General features: G+C 40.0%; 1 protein-coding gene across 1 annotated transcript in view; it reads right to left on the minus strand.

The window, feature by feature from the left end:
* Positions 1–26,753, minus strand: part of LOC126457597 (cytoplasmic dynein 2 heavy chain 1) — an 808,157-nt gene that overhangs the window by 562,100 nt on the left and 219,304 nt on the right. Inside the window, exon 16 of the mRNA XM_050094037.1 lies at positions 7,802–8,048. Within this exon, the coding sequence (XP_049949994.1) occupies positions 7,802–8,048 (247 nt within the window). The remainder of the gene's footprint in view (positions 1–7,801; positions 8,049–26,753) is intronic.

Consider the following 26,753-nt stretch of genomic DNA (forward strand, 5'->3'; position numbering starts at 1 on the left):
ACACAAGATGTCACTGGTGAGGAAGCTATTAATCATTGGTTAATCAGGTGGTGCAGTTGATGGCAGACAAAACATCTTCAGTGGGAGACGAAGAATTACAGTTGTCGAACTTACAGAGTCTAGGGGTGGATACAGCTGTGGTGAACATCCTTACTCCATTTTTCAGTAGATGATGTGAGCATGTGTTATCATTTATAGAGGACCTTGTGTTATCGAATGACATAGGGGGTTGGTCAGACAAACAGTTGTTGCAGACACAAAAATTGCGCTTGTCAGGAAGCAAAATCATCTGTAGATTGCGTGGAGCCACTAAACAAGCAGAAACTTTTGAGCAACTCTAACAGGGATTGGTACAGGGATAAAGGAAGCAAAATAGCATGCAATTTGTCCATGCACAATTGAGTGGCATTTCTAAGAGGCCTAACGTAACCACGCAGGATTTTTTGATAGAATTAGGAACCTTAATGTACACGCATATGGGTTAACATTTCATGGGGAGGTAAGTAAGGAGTTACTACAGGAAGCTGATCAAACAGCATTTGATCCTTTCCTGAGGGGCTCGGCACCAGAGATGTCTAGGAGGGTGTGCACTGGTGCACTCAGGGATCTCCATGGAGCGGTTAGGCTGCCATTACAATTTGAGGAGATTGATGTTTCGATGGCGTAACATCAGAAAATGTATTTCTGTCAAATATTAGATTTTTTAATTGTCAGCATACAGAGCATGTGTGAAGCAAATGATGCTAGCCAGGGAGTAATAGGAATGGAATGAATTATGACAAAAAGGGTAGTACGGATCAGCAGCAGTGGAAAAGAAATAAAGGCAGGGTTTGTCCCGGGGGTGAGGGGTGTAAATAAGCACCTACTGAACTTAAAAATGAACCAAAGACTTGAAAAAAGGCACTGCTAGTAAAAGTAAATGCAGTGAAAATGGACATGTGGAATGTGTCATATTGGACTTAACAGCTGATAGAACGTATAAGGTATTGTTGGACACAGGGGCACATATGTTGGTGGCTTCAAGAGAGTCGTTTGATATGAGGCAATGGAACCAACCACATTATGAGTTGCTTGGGGTAGGGGATAGTGATATACAACCACTCAGGTCAATAATGATGAATTTTTAATTGAAGGCAACTAAGTGTAGAAGTGGTATCTCATGTAAGTGAGAGATATAACATGATTCTAGGGTTAGACTTTCAGGATGGAGCTTAGTGGGAAAATATTCTGGCTGGGGAAGCTATTGTCAATGTCAATCTGTCATTAGGACTGTTGCAAAATGCAATCCAGGTAAATGGTAAACTATGACACTGAGAATTAATTTCCATGACTGTGTGTGAAGCGGCATCAGGAAGTTGATATGAATGAATGTGGAACCTGACTTACCAGTAGGTATGTTGTATGTGGTGGAACTGTTAGGAGATAGTGAAGTATTAGATGCAGCATGTTGTTTAGTGAAGCAAAGCATCACACGCTTACAAGAGAGGGCTGCAGTTAAGGTAGTACCTGTCACTGTGAATAATTTTAATTGTTAAAGGAAACATTGGTGATGATGTTAGATTTTCTATAGGAGGAGAATTGCTGCACAGAAGGTTTAGGCTATAAAATGGCACAGAATATTGCTAAGACTGCATTTCGTGAAAAGATGAAGCACAGATGGAAAATCTGTTGTTAGAATTTCAGGACTTGTTCTCTCCATGATGACCACTGCCTGCAGTATCCGTCACACAGCACAGGATCCTGATAGAGGACGAAGCACTGGTGTACTGGGGGCTGCACTGAGTACCTCAGTTTCTGCAGTCAATTCTAGAAGAGTTTACTAATCAACACTATTTTAGAAGAGTTTACTAATCAACAGTAGGCCAACGGCATAATAGAAGAGAGTAGTAGCCCCGGTGGGCAGGAATTGTAACTGCACCAAAGAAATCTATGGATTGTTTGAGGAAACATCGATTCTGTTGCTATTATCACCACTAAATAGAAAGACTACAACAGATGCCTAACCAGTTCCAAATATCACACAGATGCTTGACAATCTTGGGTGGTGTTGGTACTTCCCAACAACAGACTTGAAGAGGGGGTACCAACAGTTAGAAATAGCTGAAGAGGACAGAGCCAAGACTGTGTTTTCAGCACCTTGGAGACATTATCAGTACAAAAGCAAGCACCAGCAACATTCCAGACAACATTCCAGCATTTACTGGACAGGGTGTTGAAAGGATTGAAGCCTCATCAATGTCTAGTATATCTAGATGATATAACCATACTTTCACAGGAGTTGCATGTCTCACATTAAGTACAGAAAAGATTCACTTTGCATTGCAAGAAGTAAATTAATTGGGTCACATAATTAGTAAGGATTGAGCGAGGACTTGTAAAACCTATTTTTGACCTTTTTTTGTATGTGTACTGATATTTCTATGTCAATTTGTAGTATTGCTTATGTAGAATGCTGTATCTGTCATGAAAATTCTTTGACAGAGTATACATATTACAGTTATGTGAACTTTTGAATGATGTTGTTTAAATTGTGCTTATGAATTTAAATAACTACAGGAATGATTGTTATATAATGTACTTTAAATGACTTGGCCCATTGTTAGGGAGCATAGGGTTGAATGTAAAAGATGTGGAGAAGCCTCGCAGCTACGGAAGTAGCCTGGCGGAGTGGAAGAGGTGTGATTGGCACGCAAGTGGCAACTCATCCTGGGCTCAGCAGTGCTTGGTTAACATCTTGCTAGCAGTAGTGGATAATTTTGGCTCATATTCTTAGATTTTTCAGGCCAGAGGAGCTTAAGAGCAGTATTTATGGGCCTCAGTTGCTGCATTTGGTGATACCATTATCACAGCATGGTTTTTGGCCCTGTAAAAATATAATTCCAATGTCAATAAGATCAGTAATAGGGCAAGGTCAATAGTACTGCCATGATTGCATCGCCACCAGGTTAACAGCCACTGCGAATTATGCTGCCACTACCATCAGTCTTGAACTAAATTGTTTATATTTGGCACTCTGTAAATGGACCAGGTATTTGCGAAATTTGGTTGATTTTAATAATAATCGTGGTGTTGCTAAAAACTCGATCTTACACTCATGGCTATCCCAAATCACAAACCTGGACAGGAATCCTATACTAGTGAATTTAATTCTGAGTGTCCCAGTTTATTATGGAAAGACTCACTTGGCAGCTGTAAAAATAGTTATGATTGCTTTCTAATGTGTGGAGTTATAGAGTTTAAAGTTCAGTTTTATAGTTTTGAGAAGTGCTCCACTTACAGTGCATTTTTAGACAAAATCTGCGGTCATTTCCTTAAATAATTTGCCTTATTTGAAAAGCTTCCTGAAAATAGTAACATTAATCTGTAATGAAAAAAGATTATTAATAGTTGCAATAATGCACTTTGATCAGAATTACTAAGTTTATCAGTGTTCATTTCATGAAAAAGTGTTTTAATTAATGTTGTGTAGGCATCTGTACAGCCAAATATATTTTGAGTAGGTTAAACGACTGCTTATCAAACCACATTTGTTAAAGAGTTACAGTTTGTTGTTCTTTACATAATTAATGATGTAGCAAAGCAAAGGCTCCTTCACAGCCTGTGTAGTTAGATTTGCATTTTGTTTAATTACTTCAAACTGAGTTTAAGAAAGATATATTTACTGTATTACCTATTCTAATGCAAGTTGGTTAATGTACAGGCATAGAGATCCTGTACTAAGCAATGATGTTATAGAATATGATAATTAACAGAGTCCCTGATTTAAATCAGAATCATTTTGTGCTCTTGCCTATTTAGTATTACTACAAGTTTCGTGTGTGTTGGTACCTGGTTCTATAAACTGTTGAATCTAGTTCATTTAAAAATACATGTTGTTGAGAGGTAGATGTTACTGTTTACTATCTCACTGGCCATTTGTCTGACTTACTAGTCAGTAGCGCATTTATCTGCATGGTTAGGTTACTGTATTTAATGTGAACAGGTATAAAGAAAGAGTTTAGTGTATGTGTGTCAAGGAAGGTTAGGTTAGCCTTAGCACTGCCTTCTTCTTTATTGCACTGTTTGACACAAGAATACCTACTTAGGCTGATGACTGATATTAATACGTAATATTACAACTTACTTTTATGCTGGGAGAACATTTGTTTATTTACTATTAGTTATACTCTGCTGGAGTGTTTCGGAAATGAATCCCAGTTTGATTTACTATTCCATTAGGTTATCTCACAGTCACAACTTTCAAAAATTCCTTGCAGATATATAGCATTAGCACTGATTACCGTTAAAGGTAGGTAAGCAGTGTTACCGTTACACTTGGTACCACTTGACAGGACATTTATTGTTTTTGATCATAAAATACAGTAAGTATCTAGTGAAAAACTAGTGTGGTTCGAGCAGTATATGTCCAATGGCGTGTGAGTGCACTGATCCAGTAGAGTGAACAAAAATAGATGTTGCATACAAAAGTAAATTGTAATATACATTCAGAATGGACAAAATTGCGCATGCAGTAAGTACACCAAATGAAAGAAAAAAAACAGTGCCGGACAACATGGGAAATGCTGCCAGCAGATGTAGTAGTTCATGCAAGCAGATAAGAGGAGGTGCTAGTGATAGGCAGCTAGCCAATACGCAATATCACGAATGTGTAAATGAATAGATCGAGATGTTGAGACCATCCCAAACCAAACAAGAAAACATAGAGGATGCAAATGATGAGGACTTTGCAGAAGTTAGCAGTTATGTGAACAAGTCAGTTGACATGTTTGATTCACCACAAATAAAGAAAGAGCTGAAAGAAGCATATGAGGTAGAGCCAGAGCACGAAAATTCAGTAGAACAAGGAAATACACAACCATTGACTGTGACTGACTATTTAAAAATATTGTCCGATCAAATGAAAACGCAAAATATGTTGTCAGATCTAATGAAAACACAAATCAGCAGCCTTGACAACCGAAGTTAGCAATCTTGAAAGCCAGCTTAAAACATAGGTTAGTGATCTCAAAAGTCAAATGAAATTTAATAACACTAAATTAAGTCAACAGATTGAACAGGTAGACCAAAAAGTAGGTACTTTAAGTTCTGTTGTCACTTAAATGAAAAATGAAATTAATTTCATAAATCAAAACTGGCTAATATGCAGGAACAAATTAATGATATTAATGAAAGATTTGACGTTGATGTGCTTGATTTCTCTTCGGGTAACTGAAGACTACATTATGTGTCTAAATCTGAGTCTTTCTGCCCCCACATTTCTTTGTAAATCTGAGTCTTTCTGCCCCCACATTTCTTTGCAAACTGTTGACAAAGTACTCGCTGTATCTGACAGTAACAGTTAATATATGTTCTCATACCTGCTTTGCTTTTTTCTCTGTCACCTAGTTTGGTGGGTTGCTGCCCCACTTATTTATTCTGAGACCTACTCCCCACTTAACTTTGGTTTCAGCTCATTTTGTCCCTCATCTTGGAGCCCACAGGCTCAGATGTTGAAAGAATTCACTTTTCTTAGAATGTACATATAAAATGTTTACATTTCTCTCAAGGTCAGCTGTTAACTTCAGAAATGGCACTTCCTATAAAATGTTATATCTCCAATTTTGGAATTTTGTAGTTATTTATTCACTGCTCTCAACTGTTAATTACAACTCTACTTTTGTGTTGAGGTTTGTCTTTAAATCAAAATGTTTGACTGCTGCAATTATTGATGACATTCTTGACATACTACTTGAGAAATCTGCAACAAGGGCAATCACACAGGCAGCCTGCACTAATTATTTTAAACTTCACTTTAAAAATAACAATTTCTTCTTCACATATTACGATGAATGGATATCAGGAGGGAGGACTGTTATGCCTGAATCCTATTTTCCTTTTCAGCTCTGACTGAGACTGGCTCAAAATGAGAACATTTCTCTTCTCCACTCATAAACCAATCATCATCACACAAACAGACAGTGAAATTTTGTAATGAAGGGATTTGGATCACTTGTGGCAATTCTGTGGCATAAAGTAAGAGATAACTACAAGATTAATATGTAAAAGGTTAGAAGAAGCATCAAAAATTTTATACCAGTTGTATATGAACACAGATTTAGCTGACGCTGTTTACAATTATTTACATCAACCTACTTGTGATCCCACTCTTCATGAAAAGAGAATTCAATATAGTGAAAATCTTGGAGGGCTGTCGAATTTTAAAGCGAGCATGGGTTTGCTAAAACACTTAAAGTCAATACATGATATTCATGAACTTCAAATACAGGAAGAAAAACTGCCTGTTGATTCTTTCAAAATCATACTCTGGAATGAATTGAGGGAAGAAGATTATGCTCTCAAAAATGTTTACAATGCTGATGAAACTGGGCTCAATTGAAAATCTTTGCCAAGAAAAACTCTCCCTTCACATTGTGAATTACCAGCATCTGGTCCTAAAATAAGGAAGGATCATATTAATGCTTTAGCTTCTGCTAATTCATCTGGTAGCCACTGACAGTCAATGCTCATCATTGGTGAAAGTAAGAAAATGTTGTTTCAAATTCAATAATATGTTTGCAATACCTATTGTTCACACCTCACAAAAGAGCACCTTGAGGGACAGTATGATTTTCATGGAATGGCTTATGGAAGCCTTTGTATCCTCTGAAAAAGCTCATCACTTAAAAAATAGCAAAAGGGAGTAAATATTACTGTTCCACTGTTCCCTGACAAAGCACTAACTCATCCATAATGTGATATCTTAAACAAAAAGGATTAATTCATTAAATTGATACTTCTTCCACATATCATAATCTCCTTCTTACAGCGAATGGATCAAGATGTTATTGAGACTTTCAAATAGTGTCGCAGAAAGGAACTGTTATGCAAGCTATTGTTAGAAAGCGGGAGGGAGAAGAAAGTCTATTACAAAATCATTAAAAAAATATTGATTTGAAAGACAATTCCCAAATGACCAGGGCAACATAGGATACTATAGATGAACAGAATTTGAAAAGTTCCTGCAGTAAAATTTGGGTATGGTGGAAAGTTCTCAAAGTCTAGCTGAAAATGATGAACAGAATGACCTGTCCAAAATGCTTAGTATCCTAAAAGAAGTCAGTTGCCATCAGTGTGATGAAGAAGACATTCAAGAATGGATGAGCATTGACAATGCAATCTAGGGTACCAAACCGTACAGGATAGCGAAATTGTAAACCTCATCACTGATAAAGCTGATGCTGCCAGCATCTCATCAACAAGTGGTCTTGAAAATGAAGATGGAAATATATTGGCTGCTTCTGAAGCAATTACATGTTTAGATACTGCCTTATGATTGTTTGAAGCTTGAGATAAAAGTAGCTAGTATCAGATAGCAGTCCTGAAAAAATTTTGTGACTTAGCTGCTCGTAAGTGGATAGGCTCACTCAGGCAGGCAAAAATTAAGGATTTTTTAAAACATCACCAGCAACTCTATACATATGTATTGTACATGCAAAATGCATATGTATTACCTTTTTTTTTTTTTTTTTTATACTAGGCTGTAATACGTACATTCCTACTGTCTTTGCCTTTGTAAAAATAAGAAAGATTCATGTCATTATAAATATAAGTACTTTTTACTGATAAATTGGTAAATAAACAAGTATAGTTCGATTATCCAAATAAAGTGGTTTCCCAAAACCTATGTCACCAGTCAGTCTGGATAACTGATGTTCTTCTGTACATTATTCATATCTCACTTGAAATTTAGACAAAGCATAAAACAAATACAAGAATAAAATTTAAAATGCAAACAGAAGTCAAACCACTAAGACTAAACAACCTGTGGTGCTGATTCCTTTATTTCTGCATGTATTCTTGTAGCATCAGCAATCTCATCAATGGATTGTGGCTGTTTTCCAAGAGCAGCTACTGATTCAGAAGCAAACTTCTGGATTTTAGCAGCATCTGTCAGTATAGATACTTGCAAAGAGGCTACTAGGGCATCCCAGTAACGGCGATTATGTAGTTCTAATTCAGAGCAAAGAGCCTTAACACTTACAGAGAAACATCCAACTTTCTCCTCTGTTCTGTGAAATTAAACAAAACAATAAAAATCATTGCTGTAGAATTGTTTTTCAGATAATAATGATTTAATTTTGGTTGTGACAGTGGAAAATCACAATTGAAAGAAAATAATTATGGAAAGGATGGACAACTCCCCTCACATTAACTCTAGCACCACTAGGGTGGAGGGGGGGGGGGGGGGGGGGCAAAAATTGCCCTTAGTATTTATTTTCTCATTAAAATATTTCTCAATATGGCAGAAAGAAATGCAGTTTCTGACTGTTGGTACGGCTGTATTGTGTTGCCATTGTTGTTTTGAAGTAAATCTCCCTTGTTGTTCCAACAGTTCTAATAAATTGGAGGTTTGTCACAGATGAATAGGTGTCAGCTATAATAAATGAAGCAAGTGAAGGTGACGAAAGTGATCCAGAAGAAGATGATACAGTTGTGACACACAATAGTGACACATCAATTGAAAATGAGTCAAGTTCATGGAGTTCATCACTGATGAACAGCATGCAGCTGCTTCCAGCATCACTGTTATAGAAAAAAGCGGTAGGGAATATATTACTGCACCTCCAAGGCGAGTGCACAGGTCAGTACAAAATATAGAGAATTTTCATGAAGGTTTGACTCATGAAGGCTTGACCACTAGTGCGACAGAATCTTTCAAAAAGTTTATAACTCCCGAAATAATGAACATTATCGTGGACTATACAAACCAAGAAGCTCGTAATAAGAACTTAAAACTTACAACCACAGAAGAAATGTACACCTTCATTGGTATTTGGATACTCATAGGCACAAATAATGACACTACACTGCCTGTTGAGGGCTTACAGGGCAAAGTACTGGGAAAGAATATCTACATAGCTACAATGAGTCATATTTGATGTGAAGAACTTCTGTCCCTGATTAGATTTGATGATAAAGAAACAAGAACTGAAAGACGAAAGCAGGATAAGTTTTGCCCCCTCCATGAAATTTTCAACAAAATTGATGAAATGTTTATGAAATACTACATACCAAGTGCAGATCTAATGATCGATGAAATGCTCTCCCTATTTCGAGGAAGATCCAGTATGGCAGATTGATTAGGATGTTATCAGATGCACACACCCAGTATGTTCTAAAAATGGAGGTCCACGCAGGGAAGGATGAACGACCTGCTGAGGAACGGAGTGCAAAGGCAGTTGTTAGACGACTAGTGAATCTGCTGGCAGGAAGTTGGAGAAATATGACACCGTATTGTTATGATACATCCATAGACCTAGCCAAGGAGTTTTACAATAATGACAAGTTAACTTTGGTGGGAACATTGAAGAGTAACAGAAAACACATACCAGAACAGCTAAAGAAGATGCAGGGTCGAGAGCTATTTTCCTCTAAGTTCTTATTCACAGATCCGAAAACAGGCAACACACCAGTTACTTCAGTTTCATACATCTCCAAACTGAACCCTACTAAGAATCTTCTACTTGTTTCCACACAACACAATGATAACAAGGTGATGAGTCCCCTGAGGGGGGGAGGGGGAAGAGTTAAACATCAGTCTCTACTACAATGAAACCAAAGGGGGCATAGACAGCATTGATCAAATGATGTGACAACATTCAGTAAAACAAGGGATGAGGAGGTGGCCATTATCTCTCTATTTCACCTTGATAGATATTGCCTGTCTCAATGCTGGAACAATTTTCATGATAACAACCCAAACTGGAATGAGAAGAAGCATAACGTAAGAAGGCTGTATCTGCTAGAATTAGGTCAACAGCTCATTAGGCCACCTGTGGAAGAGAGAGCAAAGAATTTCATGGGTTTACAAAAGCCTATCATCTCTGCAATGGAAAGTGTCCTAGGGAAAACACTGCTCAGCATTACTGCAACTGTTCAATCTGTTGAATTTTATTGCAGAGGAAGGTGTCATATTTTTTTTGAAGAGTAAAAACTCTAAAAAGGAAAAAGACAAGATGATAAAATTGTCTACAGTTTGTTGCAGGTGTTCCAAGTATGTGTGTTCCACTCATTCTGCAAAAACAATCACATGCAAAGTTTGTGAAATTAAAAGTGAAAGTGAGTAGGAAGGAAAAACTCACTTGTAATTTCTGACTTTGATTATCTGTTTTCTTATTTGCAGTTTGCTATTGTACATTCTTTTATGATTTCTTAATATAAGTCTGATGTATAGGAAAGTGTTAGTTTCATGATAAAAATATAATAATATTTCTCACATTCATTACTTTAATTATTGTATTTGTGTATATTATAATGCTACTGATAACTACTGAAAATGTGTTGCAACCTAGTAAAGAAATTCCTAGTTCATTAAATGATCAAAACAAAACAAACAAACAAAATGTTAAAAAGTGAAAAGAATGTGAGAGCAATTTTTGCCCCCCCCCCCCCCCCCCCCCCCAAGACATCCACGTGATAGATCCGAGCCTAGTGGTGCTAGAGTTAATAATAAAATCGCGAGTGGAGTAAAAAGATACTATTTATTTATTTATATTTTTTTGTCCCTGGCATCTTGTTGTGTATAATGTACAAAGATATAGAGCATGGTTCACAGTAACTGTGTGGTGACTGTTTCAATTGTGAATTGTGGTTTATTAGTCTCATAATGTACACAATCTAAATCATTTGATTCAGGTACAGGAGACACGTCAAAATTTTGGTAAAGTTTTACGATATACATACAACACCTGATTTTAACAAATGGTACCATAACAATAATACAATATAAAAATACATATACAATAAAAAACTAACAATAAATTACAACAACTGATTTTAACAAATGGTATCATAATAATAATACAATTTTGAATATAATAGAAAGAAACATTCCACATGGGAAAAATATATTAAAAAAAGATGCTGTGACTTACCGAATGGGAAAGCACTGGTAGATAGACACAATAAAAAATACACAAACACACACACAAATATCAAGCTTTCGCAACCCACGGTTGCTTCATCAGGAAAGAGGGAAGGAGAGGGAAAGACGATAGGATGTGGGTTTTACAGGAGAGGGTAATGGGTCATTCCAATCCAGGGAGCGGAAAGACTTACCTTACGGGGAAAAAGAGACAGGTATACACTCGCGCATATACACACACACACACACATATCCATCCGCACATATACAGACACAAGCAGACATATGTAAAGGCAAAGAGTTTCAGCAGAGATGTCAGTCAAGGCAGAAGTACAGAGGCAAAGATGTTGTTGAGTGACAAGTGATGTCCGAGGGGCGGCAACTTGAAATTAGTGGAGGTTGAGGCCAGGTGGGTAACGGGAAGAGAGGATATATTGAAGAGCAAATTCCCATCTCTGGAGTTCTGATAAGTTGGTGTCAGTGGGAAGTATCCAGATAATCCGGATGGTGTAACACTGCGCCAAGATGTGCTGGTTTTGCACAAAGGCATTGTTAGCCACAGGGTGATCCTCATTACCAACAAACGCTGTCTGCCTGTATCCGTTCATGTGAATGGACAGTTTGTTGCTGGTCATTCCCACATAGAAAGCTTCACAGTGAAGGCGGGTCAGTTGGTAAATAACGTGGGTGCTTTCACACGTGGCTCTGCCTTTGATCGTGTACACCTTCCGGGTTACAGGACTGGAGTAGGTGGTGGTGGGAAGGTGCATGGGACAGGTTTTACACTGGGGGCGGTTAAAGGGGTAGGAGCCAGAGGGTAGGGAAGGTGGTTTGGGGATTTCATAGGGATGAACAAAGAGGTTACGAAGGTTAGGTGGACGGCAGAAAGACACTCATGGTGAAGTGGGGAGGATTTCATGAAGGATGGATCTCATTTCGGGGCAGGATTTGAGGAAGTTGTATCCCTGCTGAAGAGCCACATTCAGAGTCTGATCCAGTCCTGGAAAGTATCCTGTCACTAGTGGGGCAGTTTTGGGGTTTATCTGTTGGGGGGTTCTGGGTTTGAGGGGATGAGGAAATGCTCTGGTTATTTGCTTCTGTACCAGGTCGGGAGGGTAGCTGCGGGATGCGAAAGCTGTTTTCAGGTTGTTGGTGTAATGGTTCAGGGATTCGGGATTGGAGCAGATTCATTTGCCACGAAGACCTAAGCTGTAGAGAAGGGACTGTTTGATATGGAATGGGTGGCAGCCGTCATAAAGGAGGTACTGTAGTTTGTTGGTGGGTTTGATGTGGACGGATGTGTGAAGGTGGCCATTGGACAGATGGAGGTCAACTTTGAGGAAAGTGGCATGGGATTTGGAGTAGGACCAGGTGAATCTGATGGAACAAAAGCAGTTGAGGTTGGAGAGGAAATTCTGGAGTTCTTATTCACTGTGAGTCCAGATCATGAAGATGTCATCAATAAATCTGACCAAACTTTGAGTTGGCAGGCCTGGGTAACCAAGAACGCTTCCTCTAAGCGACCCATAAATAGGTTGGCGTACGAGGAGGCCGTCCTGGTACCCATGGCTGTTCCCTTTAATTGTTGGTATGTCTGACCTTCAAAAGTGAAGAAGTTGTGAGTTAGGTTGAAGCTGGCTAAGGTAATGAGGAAAGAGGTTTTAGGTAGGGTGGCAGGGGATCGGCGTGAAAGGAAGTGCTCCATTGCAGGGAGGCTCTGGATGAGCGGGATATTTGTGTATAGGGAAGTGGCATCAATGGTTACAAGGATGGTTTCTGGAGGTAACAGATTGGGTAAGGATTCCAGGCGTTCGAGAAAGTGGTTGGTGTCTTTGATGAAGGATGGGAGACTACATGTAATGGGTTGAAGGTGTTGATCTACGTAGGCAGAGATACTTTCTGTGGGGGCTTCCTAACCAGCTACAATGGGGCGGCCGGGATGTTTGGGTTTATGAATTTTAGGAAGTAGGTAGAAGGTAGGGGTGCGGGGTGTCAGTGGGGTCAGGAGGTTGATGGAGTCAAGTGAAAGGTTTTGGAGGGCACCTAAGGGTCTGAGGATTCTTTGAAGCTCCACCAGGACATCAGGAATGGGATTATCTTGGCAAACTTTGTATGTAGTGTTGTCTGAAAGCTGACGCAGTCCCTCAGTTCAATGAACAATCCAGAGGAGAATTCTCTGTGATTGAAAGAAGAGAAGATTTGGTCACAGAGAGCAAAAAGGGCATCATTAACAGATCTGTGCTTGCGAAACCCATATAGACGTTCATAAAATAAGATATCTTTACTCAGAGATCCTAATACACAACTGCAAATGACTTTTTCATTACCTTTAATGTTGCTATAAGAGAGATATTGGCCAATTATTATCATATGCTGTCATCTTTTTTGAAAACTGGGATTACTTTTGACATTTTGAAGAGTTCTGGAAAGCACCTATTGCTTAATGAACTGTTTATTAAGCCATAAAGTGGCCCAACGATTTCTGTGGCAATATTTTTTTTTTTTTATTAAATGGTCAGACAAAGCATCAGTACCAAAAAAGTATGAGTTTCTTGTTTCTCTTATAATGTTTATAACCTCTGCAGCTGATGTTGATGACTTTTAGTGCTATTTCAAAGGTTTTTTGTGGTTTGGTCATTCCTGAAGAAAGGTTGCTTATGTTATTTATGAAATGTGCATTCAACAATTCATTTATTCCTTTAGGATCTGATATTTTTTCCAGTTCTCATTTAGAAAATCAGGCAGTGGTTGTTTAGGCTTTGTTACTGTAGTACCATGACAACTTTCCACACAGCTTTACTTAAGTTGCTTGCGTTTTTAATGTTCTGGTGGATTGAGAGATTTTTGCCTATGATATCACTTTCTGAAGAACATTTTTGTATTTTTTGAATTAGGAAAATTAGGGTCCCTATTTCTTTTACTTTTCATGTACAGTCTTTGCTTAGTTTTAAAGGAGGTGAGTACCCTTGGTATTATCCACTTATTGTATTCAGGTTTCCTGGGGTCCTAAATACATGTTTCTTACGAGAGAAGGCAATATTATAGCAGTGACTCAGACTATCAGCAAAATTCTTAGCCTTCTTATCAGTGTCTTCATCCAGGTAAACATTTTCCCAAGACTGTTGTCTTAAAAAAAATCTTTAAATAATTGTAAACTATCAGGATCATTAATGCACCTCCCATGAATTATTTTAGGTGAAGTGGGCATCGAATTTACTTTATATGGTAGGCTTGCATCAAATAGGAGACCTTGGCAGTAAGAGAGACCATTTGACAAGTCCTCAAGATTTATTACTAGAGTAGAGTAAGGGTTTGCAATAACTGTGTCAATGGAAGAAGAGAAAGTGGGAGTTATTCAAGTGGGTTCTTTTACACTATTCTGCACTGAGAATGTTGCTAGCACGTTCCTTAAATCACTGGCTTCATGTGAAGCCACTGCTAAATTTACATTAAAATCAAAGCATACAATTTTTTTTCCTTTTTGAAATGTAATAATTAATTTCAGATTCCAGATTTTGTAGAAAGTGAGCTATGTTTCCATCTGGTGAACTGTAGCTGCAAATAATGACTGTCTGCTGTTATTTAGTATGTTAGTTATAATTATTTCAGCAGAAGAACAGTTTTTCCACTGTTCCACTAATTAGTTATTATTACAGAAATGTAGGTTTCGTGTTATTAACTCATAGTCTAACATTGCCAGTGAAGACGTTATTGTGCATATTGATACAAACATAAACAAAGCAAAGAATTTGCAGCCTTAAAATAAATTATCTGCCAATAATAAACATACAAAACAATACTTTCACAATTATAGGACACTAAAATAAATCCATTTATAATGGGGTACAACTTAACAAAGATGGACTGGGTAGTCAGTCAGGTTCAGCACTGTCAAGGACTGGGGAGTACTGAAGTGTGTCTTAAATACCTGACATTGTCAGCTGGAGAGCAATCAATGAATTCAATATAAAGAAAGCATGTAGGTACACTGAATTACTAGTTTTGACAGGACTGAACTGCCCTGCCATCTTCAGGTCCACAGTATACAGGTTATGAAATCATACTGTGCGATAAACTGCACGTTTGCTTTTGTACTACCTCCTACCTCTCTTCCCTTTCTCTGCAATAACACACCAACTCCCCCCACCCACCCCCCACCACTGTATCATAGAATGATTTAATTTTGCAGGTACATTCTGCAGCATATGTGGATATGCCTGCTATATGTGTTGCAAATAAAGTTAGCAGCAATGATGTAATAAATTTAAACAACATGACATCAAGCCTTACATGACAGTTTTACTGAATGAGCAGCAAAAATGAACTAAGTGATAAATCTTTTTCCTTTCATCATTTTGTGGGGGTTGTAAGTGAGAAAAAGTATATAAATATAAAGGTTTGAAATTATGTGTCAAGTTTGTTGCAGGTCACTAAGTGCTCTTGTTCTTAAATACTGGATCGCACACATAGTAGCTATACATTATGTAACATACACACAGAGGTGACAAAAGACACGAGATACCTCCTAATATCATGTCAGACCTTCTGTCTTCTGTCTAGCGTAGTGCAGCAACTTGATGTGGCGTGGACACGACAAGTTGCTGGAACTCCGCTGGAGAAATATTGAGCCATGCTGCCTCTACAGCCATCCATAATTGTGAAAGTGTTGCTGTTGAAGAATTTTGTGCATGAACTGACCTCTTGATTACATCTCATAAATGTTCAATGGGATTCATATTGGGTGACCTGGGAGGCCAAATCATTCGCTTAAATTGTCCAGAATGTTCTTCAAACCAATCGCCAACAATTGTTGCCTGGTGACATGGCATATTGTCATCCGCAAAAATTCCATCATTGTTGGGGAGCAAGAAGTCCATGAACAGCTGCAAGTGGTCTCCAAGTAGCTGAACATAACACGTGTTGTGATCATAGTTCGCAGTAAGGAGGTGATATATTAAAATGTCAGTCAGTTGTACTGCAAGAACAGTGAAAATGTATGAGGATTGCCCAGAAAGTAACACACTACATTATTTTTCTTCAACAATTCTTTATTGAACATAATGAGAATTACGCACATTGAAGAATGGTGTTTTATCTACACACCCCATTTTTCCACATGCAGTAATCTCCGTCCCGTTCTACGGACTTCCTCCAGCGCAACACCGGCACGTGTATGCCCTGTCAGTACCAATCTTTGTCCTGGTGGCAGAGCCAGGGCTTCACTGTGTGAACCACCTCCTCATTGTACTCAAAATGTCTTCCACGAATGGCATTCTTCAATGGCCCAAACAAGTGACTGTCTGAGGGGGCTAGGTCAGGACTGTAGGGTGGATAAAGTAACGATGTCCAACCCTGTTTTGCGATGTGTTCAGCAGTCCTCAGACTTGTGTGGTGACGAGCATTATCGTGTTGCAGCAAAACATCTCCCGCATTGCTGTGGCACTGAAGTCACCAGAAACGCATCTTGTGTTTTGTTAATGTGTTGACATATGCTTCTGAATTAATGGTACCACCTCTTGGTACCACATCAATCAGGATCACACCTTCACAGTCCCAGAACATGGAGATCATTACCTTATTGGTGGAAACTGTTGCTCTGGATTTTTTTCTTCTGTGGGGAGTGGGAATGGCACCATTCCATTAACTGTCGTTTTGTTTCGGGATCAAAATGGTGGACCCAGGTTTTGTCACCCGTCACAATTTGGAAAGAAGGCCTCGCCCTTGGCTTCAAAATGTTGCAAAAAATAAAGGCAAATATTTTTTCTGTGGAATCTGTGATCCACCATTAGACACCATGGGACACATCTTGCACACACTTTTGAATATCCAAGAGTGTGGATAATTGCATCTACACTCCCACTGCTACTTGACAGGAGCAGCACCAACTGCCAAGTCATAATGCATCTGTCGTTGTGAATGACAACATCAGCTCGCTGCAACATGTCAGGTGTGACAACCATGGATGGTCTCAACCACTGCAAATCATGGAGCTCTGCCAAACCGCGTTCTGATGACCTCACCCTCCGTGCCCAGCGACGGGCTGTACTTCTGTCGAGACCAGATGCTCCATAGACTTTCCACAAATGTTTGTGAACATTCCCCACAGTTTCTTTCTGTGCAGCGAGAAATTCAATGATGGCAAGTTGCTTGTGTTGTACATCACCTACGTACGCCATTCTGAAACAGTCCTGCAGCTATGCTATCTGTTGGAAGTGACGGAAACTTGGTGTGCTCAGCAGGAGACTTCAGATGTTACATATGTAATGTCTTGCATTTGTATCATTAGTTTTTGGTGCTGAGAAAAAAAAAAGAGGTGCATTGCTTTCTGGGCAACCCTCAAAGTATGTGATAAAGTTTTTTCCTTTCATTATTTCGTGTGTGTGTGTGTGTGTGTGTGTGTGTGTGTGTGTGTGTGTGCATGGGGAGGCGGGGGGGTCAGTGAGAAACAGTTTCATAAATGTGTAAATTTTTTCCAGTTTACTTAGTGCTCTTATTCTGGTCTACACTTCTTTTTTATACCCACCCCCATCACTTTCATAGGTAGGTGGTTTTTACTCCCACAGAGATTCTTTCCAGATCATAAGTGATATATGAAGCAAATTTGGCTGAAATTAGTCGAGTCATTTTGGAAGAGATGTGGAAGATACATTTTTATAATATTTATGCATATTGATTTTCCCATGATTCAATTTTGATGAAGTTATGAAATCAGACAGAGGGATAACAACTGTACATAAGAAGATGGAACTATGATATTAATTTGTTGTTTCCACTCTAAAACACATATTCAAATAAAGTAGTGATATATACAGATGGTTTCAAGAGAAGTCAGTAATAATGAAAAGGCATAAGAAAATACACTCCTGGAAATTGAAATAAGAACACCGTGAATTCATTGTCCCAGGAAGGGGAAACTTTATTGACACATTCCTGGGGTCAGATACATCACATGATCACACTGACAGAACCACAGGCACATAGACACAGGCAACAGAGCATGCACAATGTCGGCACTAGTACAGTGTATATCCACCTATCGCAGCAATGCAGGCTGCTATTCTCCCATGGAGATGATCGTAGAGATGCTGGATGTAGTCCTGTGGAACGGCTTGCCATGCCATTTCCACCTGGCGCCTCAGTTGGACCAGCGTTCGTGCTGGACGTGCAGACCGCGTGAGACGACGCTTCATCCAGTCCCAAACATGCTCAATGGGGGACAGATCCGGAGATCTTGCTGGCCAGGGTAGTTGACTTACACCTTCTAGAGCACGTTGGGTGGCACGGGATACATGCGGACGTGCATTGTCCTGTTGGAACAGCAAGTTCCCTTGCCGGTCTAGGAATGGTAGAACGATGGGTTCGATGACGGTTTGGATGTACCGTGCACTATTCAGTGTCCCCTCGACGATCGCCAGTGGTGTACGGCCAGTGTAGGAGATCGCTCCCCACACCATGATGCCGGGTGTTGGCCCTGTGTGCCTCGGTCGTATGCAGTCCTGATTGTGGCGCTCACCTGCACGGCGCCAAACACGCATACGACCATCATTGGCACCAAGGCAGAAGCGACTCTCATCGCTGAAGACGACACGTCTCCATTCGTCCCTCCATTCACGCCTGTCGCGACACCACTGGAGGCGGGCTGCACGATGTTGGGGCGTGAGCGGACGATGGCCTAACGGTGTGCGGGACCGTAGCCCAGCTTCATGGAGACGGTTGCAAATGGTCCTCGCCGATACCCCAGGAGCAACAGTGTCCCTAATTTGCTGGGAAGTGGCGGTGCGGTCCCCTACGGCACTGCGTAGGATCCTACGGTCTTGGCGTGCATCTGTGCGTCGCTGCGGTCCGGTCCCAGGTCGACGGGCACGTGCACCTTCCGCCGACCACCGGCGACAACATCGATGTACTGTGGAGACCTCACGCCCCACGTGTTGAGCAATTCGGCGGTACGTCCACCCGGCCTCCCGCATGCCCACTATACGCCCTCGCTCAAAGTCCGTCAACTGCACATACGGTTCACGTCCACGCTGTCGCGGCATGCTACCAGTGTTAAAGACCGCGATGGAGCTCCGTATGCCACGGCAAACTGGCTGACACTGACGGCGGCGGTGCACAAATGCTGCGCAACTAGCGCCATTCGACGGCCAACACCGCGGTTCCTGGTGTGTCCGCTGTGCCGTGCGTGTGATCATTGCTTGTACAGCCCTCTCGCAGTGTCCGGAGCAAGTATGGTGGGTCTGACACACCGGTGTCAATGTGTTCTTTTTTCCATTTCCAGGAGTGTAGATAATAAATAGAAGATAAATCAAATGTTGGAATATGGATGGTAACAGCCTATCTGTTAGTTTACAGATTCTAAATTATGATATAGTGGAAATTGAAATTAAGGTGGGGAATATATTTGTAATATATTTAGTCTTCATTTATTTCTTACATGCAGAGTCCATGTGAATGAGAAAGAGAAACTCAATAATGAGGACATAATTAATTTCATGTCAGGTTCAAATTGTCAGAGTTTTCTATATGATGCGTGATGTGACAATGCTCAGAGACATTGGGCAGCAAATGCAAGCATGGCACTTGGCTGCAATTTTAGTGCTACACCATGGAATGAGTGAATGTATGTCACTATCAATAAGAATGCGCCTGTCTGCATAACATGTAACAACTGGGATACAGAAGTTAAATAATATTATGGAAAGGACACACTGCTATTCACCAGCTTTTCTGAACTGCACATATGCGAGTTATCCCACAAAACATTCTCTGCTCCTGAAATTATCCTGGCCTCAACATACGATAACCTAGTGCCCCCCCCCCCCCCCCCCAACCAATACTTTCCACCACCTCTGTCCAATCACCTCTTTCCAATTCACATCCTCATTGTGTACAATTTTTCCCCCCTCTCTGCTCCTTTCCTTTTGCACTTCCCATTTTCCTTCTCCATGGCCTCCTGACGCTGCACTTGGCAGCCTTGTCCTGCCGGCATCTAGCACCTGCATGCTCCGCCAGACAGCACCCTTGTCTCCCCCAAATCATACCCTGTTATGCCACCATTTTCCCCACCCCACTCTCACTGCTACTTTTGTTCTACACAGGAGTAGCATTCTGGCCACAGCAGCCTGAGATTATGGTCATGTGTGTGCGCATGCTTGTATGAATATGTGTGTGTGTGTGTGTGTGTGTGTGTGTGTGTGTGTGTGTGTGTGTGTGTGTTTTCTTTTTTGATGAAGGCTTTCCTGGTACATAGTGCGGGGTGCTCTATGTGCACTAGAAGCATTATGCCCTTATTCCGTGGCTGAAATAGACTGATAACATATGGGGAAGGAAACTCACAACAGTTTCACCACTTTTTAACTCAAAAAAATGTGTAATGACATTGCCAATTAATAAGATGCCTTTTTTGGCAGATCTTTTTCACTTAAAAACTTTTCAATGTTTGGTACAAGCTTTTGCCAAAAGCTCAGTGTGCAACACTCTTTTTGTCGTGCCTGTCTGCAACTCAATGTGTCATCTTTATGGTGAGTAGCAATCTATCCTTTTCATAATACTGTCATTCTTCCATCCTAGAATTTCCAATGTTTAATGTTTCCAGATAAGTTTGTTTTATTACTTAAAAGTAACTTTTCCAGTAAACTAATTAAAAATAACATTAAGACAACAAGACTGATTGTTGGGTACTGCACCTGAGGAGATTTGAAAACCTGAGAATTTAAGGCTGGCAGATAGGGTAATACTCAAGATAGAGATTACTGCCTAAACATTGTGCATGAGTTTATAAAAGTGGAAAGGTAAGTGAATTCTATGTGATGGACGTGGGATGGGGAAGAGGAGAAACAAGACTGGTTGAAAATGACAAGCATGGAAAATTAAAAGAGACTGAAGAAAGGAATAGTTACTGTGAATAAATGCTGAGACTGATGAAATTAACCGAAATTAAGACCGGGTGGGTGGCGAGATTTGAGGACATGATGTTACGCCAGTTCCTATCTGCAGAGTTTTTAGAAATTGGATTCTGAGGAACGAATACAGATGGTATGTGTAGTGAAACAGGCACCAATATCATGACTCTCTTGTTGTAGAGCATTTCTGCAACAGGATATAGTGTGCTGACAGTACACACCATCTGCCTACGTTCATGCGTCCTAACTGATAACTTGGTGGTAAGGTGCGCGTCATATATCTTGGCGGCCGAGTTTAGGTTCGTTCTGCGCATTTGACGTCACAAATCACAGTCAGCCAATGAACAGAGAACGACGTTGCCAGATCTCGACTGCAGTGCAGAGCACGGACGAGTGTCTTCAATTTTAGAAACGTTCAGTCATAAATGAAGTAATTGAACAAAAGCAATGTCTTGATAGCAGACTTTCTTTTATAGAAAGTTTGGAAAAAGCATTCTTTACACCAATTGCTTCATATTCTATTAATTAATTAAACCAAACAAACAATAAGCCTCCTAATTCAGGCGATAGCAAGGAAAGGTGTTTGTATCAGTCTCACGAACCACTTTTTCGCAATAAAGAACAGCGGTAAATGTTTATTTCCTATTGTACTTCGACGCAAGGTGAGTAATTCATAGTCATCGCAACAGTGTTTGTCGGTATTTTGCAAACGTTTAGAGTGCTCCAGGAGATGCTGGAAATGAGTAGCTGCGTTGGCGTAATGGTTAAGGTGTTAGGCTGCTAATCGGAAGATTCTGAGTTCAAGGCTTGTTGCATACTAAATATTTTATTTATTTAAAAACAATAGCGAAGTGTCTTACTTAATGAATTTTATTCGTTTGAATGTAATGTTTTGAAGTTTCCTGTGCTTCATTATAATCATAATAAGTTTTCAGTTTTTGTAATTTTCTCCTCCAATATTTCTTTTCACAGCAATTAAAAACAACGAAAAGGCACACATACAATATTCATGTTATCCGTTTTGTTTGTATATCGCCTCTTCCGCAGTCGCTGTTTTACTATTCATATTGAGATATATTCTTTTGCGGCAGTATTAAAAGTATTATTTAGAGCAGAATTTCGGCTCGTACGTTGCCGAGCTATTTGATTGTCTGACGGAATTCTTTGCTTCGCTGCTTTGGCAACATCATATTCAATGGCTTCATCGACTGATCTATGTTTTGGCAAGTATTTGCTGTCCGTTGTGACAAAAACAAAATGTTTGCGCACTGTGCCTCACTGGCAATATATGTTAGTTTGATGTTTTATTACGTCCAAAATTCAGTTTTGTGTACTTTGCCAACTTCGCCAACTTCGTTTTAATCAGAACGTTTTAGAAAAAAGCGAAATGACTCTGGTATAAAGAAAGTTTTGTTACAGTTCATAAAGATAGAATATTTCCCAATTTATAAACACTGTTTATGTTATAAAGGGTGTTCATTTTATGGGGACATTGAAATCTCTTGAAAACGACACACAGAGCCAAAAGAAATCCTAATGAAAATTAGTTCCTCCCGGAAGGGGACATCCAATTATAACAAATTTGACTACAAATTCGTCGAATTTGGTATCATTGGATGTCCTCCTCTGAGACAAAAAAAATTTAGTTATAAATTTGTTTGATCCGATGTGTAGATTTGCGGATATTTCAATGTCTCCAATTAAAATGAACACACTGTATAGTTGGAACCATGAACGACTGCGGTCGATTTAAGGCTCGTTCTACGAACCTGACGTCACGCATCCGCTGACAGCCAATGAGTGTTCAGTAGTTTTCTGAACGGTCTGCTGGGAATGTCTTGGCCAGTGCGAGTGTTAAATGTGATTGTAGTTATTCTTTGGTGAATTTTTATCGCATTTGTTGCAAGTTGTCATGGCTGATAATGGTGGTAAGCGGCAAACTCTCCATAAACAGGCGAGGGACATAATTTACCGGATTCACGCTTTTTTCAAGCGCGAAGCAGAAAACGGTGGACCTATCACGGATGTCGCCAGATCTCAGGAACGCACTGCAGAAGCGACAGGCGTTAGCTTGAGAACCGTTCAGCGGATTGCCAATGAAGGAAAGTTATCTACGGAGACCTGTGGAAGCCCACTTTTCAGATCGCCAGGGAAATATCGCACTCGTGAGAGGACTGTAACTAATTTAGATAATTTCGACAAAGATGTTCTAAGACGAGAAGTGCTCAACATGTACAACACAGGCGAATTTCCTACTGTAAAAAAAATCACTGTGAAAATGCGTGAAACCAGAAATTTGAAAGGTAGCATGACTTCAATGAATAGAATACTTAAAAACATTGGATTCAAATATGTACATACAAATGACGGAAGAAAGTTTTTAATGGAACGTAGTGATATCGCTGCTTCAAAGGCACAGTTTTTAAGACGTATTATTGAAGTAAGAAAATCCGGGAATAAGAACATTTTTTTCTTGGACGAAACATGGGTGAACCAAAATCACACAAGGAAAGCGTGTTGGAAAATGAGTGATGGTTTGGGTGGGTTTCAAGTACCAGTTGGTAAAGGTGGACGAATAATTGTGCTTCACGCTGGTTCTGCTTCTGGATTCATTCCAGAAAGCAAATTAGTGTTCCGGGCAAAAAAGAGAAATTCAGGGGATTATCATTCCGAAATGAACTCTGAGACATTTAAATTGTGGTTTAGGAATCAGTTTCTCCCTTACTTGCCTGCAAACTCAGTGATTGTAATGGACAATGCAAGTTATCACTCTGTTGTTGTTGACAAGACACCCACAACAAGTACAAAAAAAGCCGATATCATGTTATGGCTTGCAAGTAAAAATATTCCACATACTGCCAACCAAACTCGTGCTGAAATGTTGAATCTTGTAGTGCTTCATAAGCCTCGCACAAAAGTTTATGAAATCGATTGTATTGCACAGGAACATGGACACACAGTTTTGCGTTTGCCACCGTACCATTGCCAATACAATCCGATAGAGTTAATTTGGGCACAAGTGAAAGGGTATGTCGCAGAACGAAACATGACATTTAAAATTGCCGATACAGAAAGGCTTCTGCACGAAGCACTTGACAGAATTACTTCTTCAGCATGGGCTGAATGTGTTCGGCATGCACAAAGGCTACAGGAGGAGGACATGGACAGGGAAATTGTAATTGACAATCTGCTTGAACCCATCATCATAACTCTAAGACCTGATGATTCGGACTGCAACACTGACTACAGCGATGCAGAAGACTATCGCAGCGATTGACAACAATGAAGGGTAAGGCACATACACAATAATACTCATGTTCTCTTTCTTGTTTTTGTTCCACAGTTGCAATTTTACCAATGGTATTGAAATATATTCCTCTTCTGCAACTGTAATAAGCGTCTTATTTAGACCAGACGCGTTTTTCTCTTTTGAAGCATCTTCATTGGACAGCATTTTGTCTCCTCCATTGCCAAGTCACCTTTCGTAGTTTTGTTCTGAGGTAACACAATATTCAACGTTTGTGTCGGCCGATCAGTGTTTTAGCAAATAAATGCTTTTTGTGTGTGCCACACACAAAAATTATATTTGACATAGCTCAGAGCACTGATACACAGTATATTCAAGTCCTAATGTTATTGTAAGTCCACAGTTTTGTTTAACGTATTTTGTGTACTTCCTTTTGATTGATTGAAGTGCTTTAAAATAAAGTCAAACGCGCCCGGTGTAAATAAAACTTTTATTACAGTCGCGAAAGACGGAATATTTCTCAATATTACATACGACACCAATCTGGTACTTAAATTAAATGAGATGTTGTTATACAGTAAATTTTATATGAAATTTAGGTATCTTGTCCACATTTCATTCTCAACATTGTGGTAACTACAATCGAACATACGGAAAGTATACGCTATGAACTTTACCTCTGCAAACTCTTCAAAATTTCGTGCAATGGTTTACTACATTTAATGCTGCAATATAACTGCGTTGAAAATCGAAACAAAATTAAGTCATTTATGGGGGGAAGGTATCAGTCAAGAAGATGTGTTAAAATCAAATTTTTGGGCCAAATAGTTTTTGTGAAATCGAATGATAAGTGTGTCAAAGCAGTCGGAACACTATGTGTCTGCACAGGCGAGCAGTGCAGTGGTTACAAAATCGCGAACGGCGTGGAATGCGGGGAGCACGTCTCTGTAGCAGCGAAAGGTTCAATGCGGCCGTGGTGGCTTTACTTCATAAACTGCGCGCTCCCCCCTAAACGTAAGTTTGAGAACTACACTGCTACGGCGCTGCTTCTCTTGGCGCGTACAACTGGCAACGCTGCAATCTCCCGCGTCTGGGCGGGCATGCGCGAGCCACCAAGATAAATGAATTGAACTATAGTAATGTTGATGTAAAGAGCCGAACAATGTTTATAACAGCTGATACACAACGTGTTGTTTCACAAGTGGGTCTCTCTTTGACAGCATATGTTTTGCCAGCTACAGGGCTGGTAAAGGTGATGGTAGGAACATATATATGGCAAGTTTTACATAGGGGATGGTCACAGGGGTAGGAGCCATAGGGTAGAAAAATGGGATGCAGAAGGAGTGTAGGGTCCAACAAGAATATTACAGAGATTGGGAGGGGAATGAAAAGCTATTCTAGGTGTGGTGGGCAAAATCTCAGATAGAATGGACTTCATTTCAGGTCATGATTTTAGAAAGTGATAGCCTTGCCAAAAGAGCTGATTAATACATTCAAGACCAGGTCAACAACAAGGAAAGTGGCATGGGATTTGGAGTAGGACCATGTAAAATTTAAATGGGAGACTGTATTTAGATTCCAAGAATTTTAATATGTCAGCATCACCATGAGTCCATATGACAAAGATGTCATCAATGAACCTACAAACCAGGGGCTGAAGGATTATGGATATTAGGAAAGCCCTATCCAAGCGACCCGTGAAAAGGTTGACCTAGGAGGGAGTCATCCTGGTCCCTGCAGCTGTGCCTGTGATTTGTTTGTATGTCTGCTCCTCAAAGATAAAATAGCTGTCATTAAATATAAAGTTGATTAAGTTGAGCTGGAAGTATGTCATAGGTTTGGAATCAGGTGGGCACTGACTGAGGAAATGACTTGCCCTATACATCCTCCTACCACCACATATACCAGCCCTATAACTAGCAACATGTATGCTACCAAAGGGAAACCCGCCTATGACACAACACGTCATATACCAACTGTTATGTAAACACTGTATAACCTTTTACATTGGCATGACTACCACTAAGTTATCAGTTAGCATGATGACCATAGGCAGATGGTGTATACTGGCAACACACAACATCCTGTTGCTGAGATGCTCTATAACATGACAGTCATGACCTCTGTGCCTGTCCCACTCCCACCACACACCTTGCTTGTCTTTTTAGACCATGTATATGGAGAACGTAGGTATAGAGGAAGGAGGCATCAGTGGCGACAAGCAAAGTGTGTGGTGGGAGTGGGACAGGCACAGATTTCAGATGATCTACAAAATGGTTGTTGTCTTTAATACAGAACAGAAGTGTTTGTACTATAGGTTGCAGGTGTTGATCAACTAAGGCATATATATGTTCAGTGGGTGCTTTGAAGCTAGCAACTATGGGACAGCCAGAGTGATTGGTTTTGTGGATCTTAGGAAGCAGGTAAAAGGTAGGTCCCTCTGTAAGACTTGTCCTATGCAACCTCCTACCAAAACATATACCAACCCTATAACTAGCCAAATATATGCTACCAAGGGAGATCCACCTGTGACACAATATATGTTGTATACAGCTGTTATGTAAACACTGTCTGGCCTTTTACATTGGCATGGTTACCACCAAAACACGACAGTCAGTGCCTCACTGCCTATTTCACCACATGCACCATCTAGATTCCTCCCTCAGACACCAGTTTCTACAGACTCCACAGGTGGGAACTGCGT

Source organism: Schistocerca serialis, chromosome 2 (assembly GCF_023864345.2).
Source record: "Schistocerca serialis cubense isolate TAMUIC-IGC-003099 chromosome 2, iqSchSeri2.2, whole genome shotgun sequence".
Taxonomy (NCBI): domain Eukaryota; kingdom Metazoa; phylum Arthropoda; class Insecta; order Orthoptera; family Acrididae; genus Schistocerca; species Schistocerca serialis.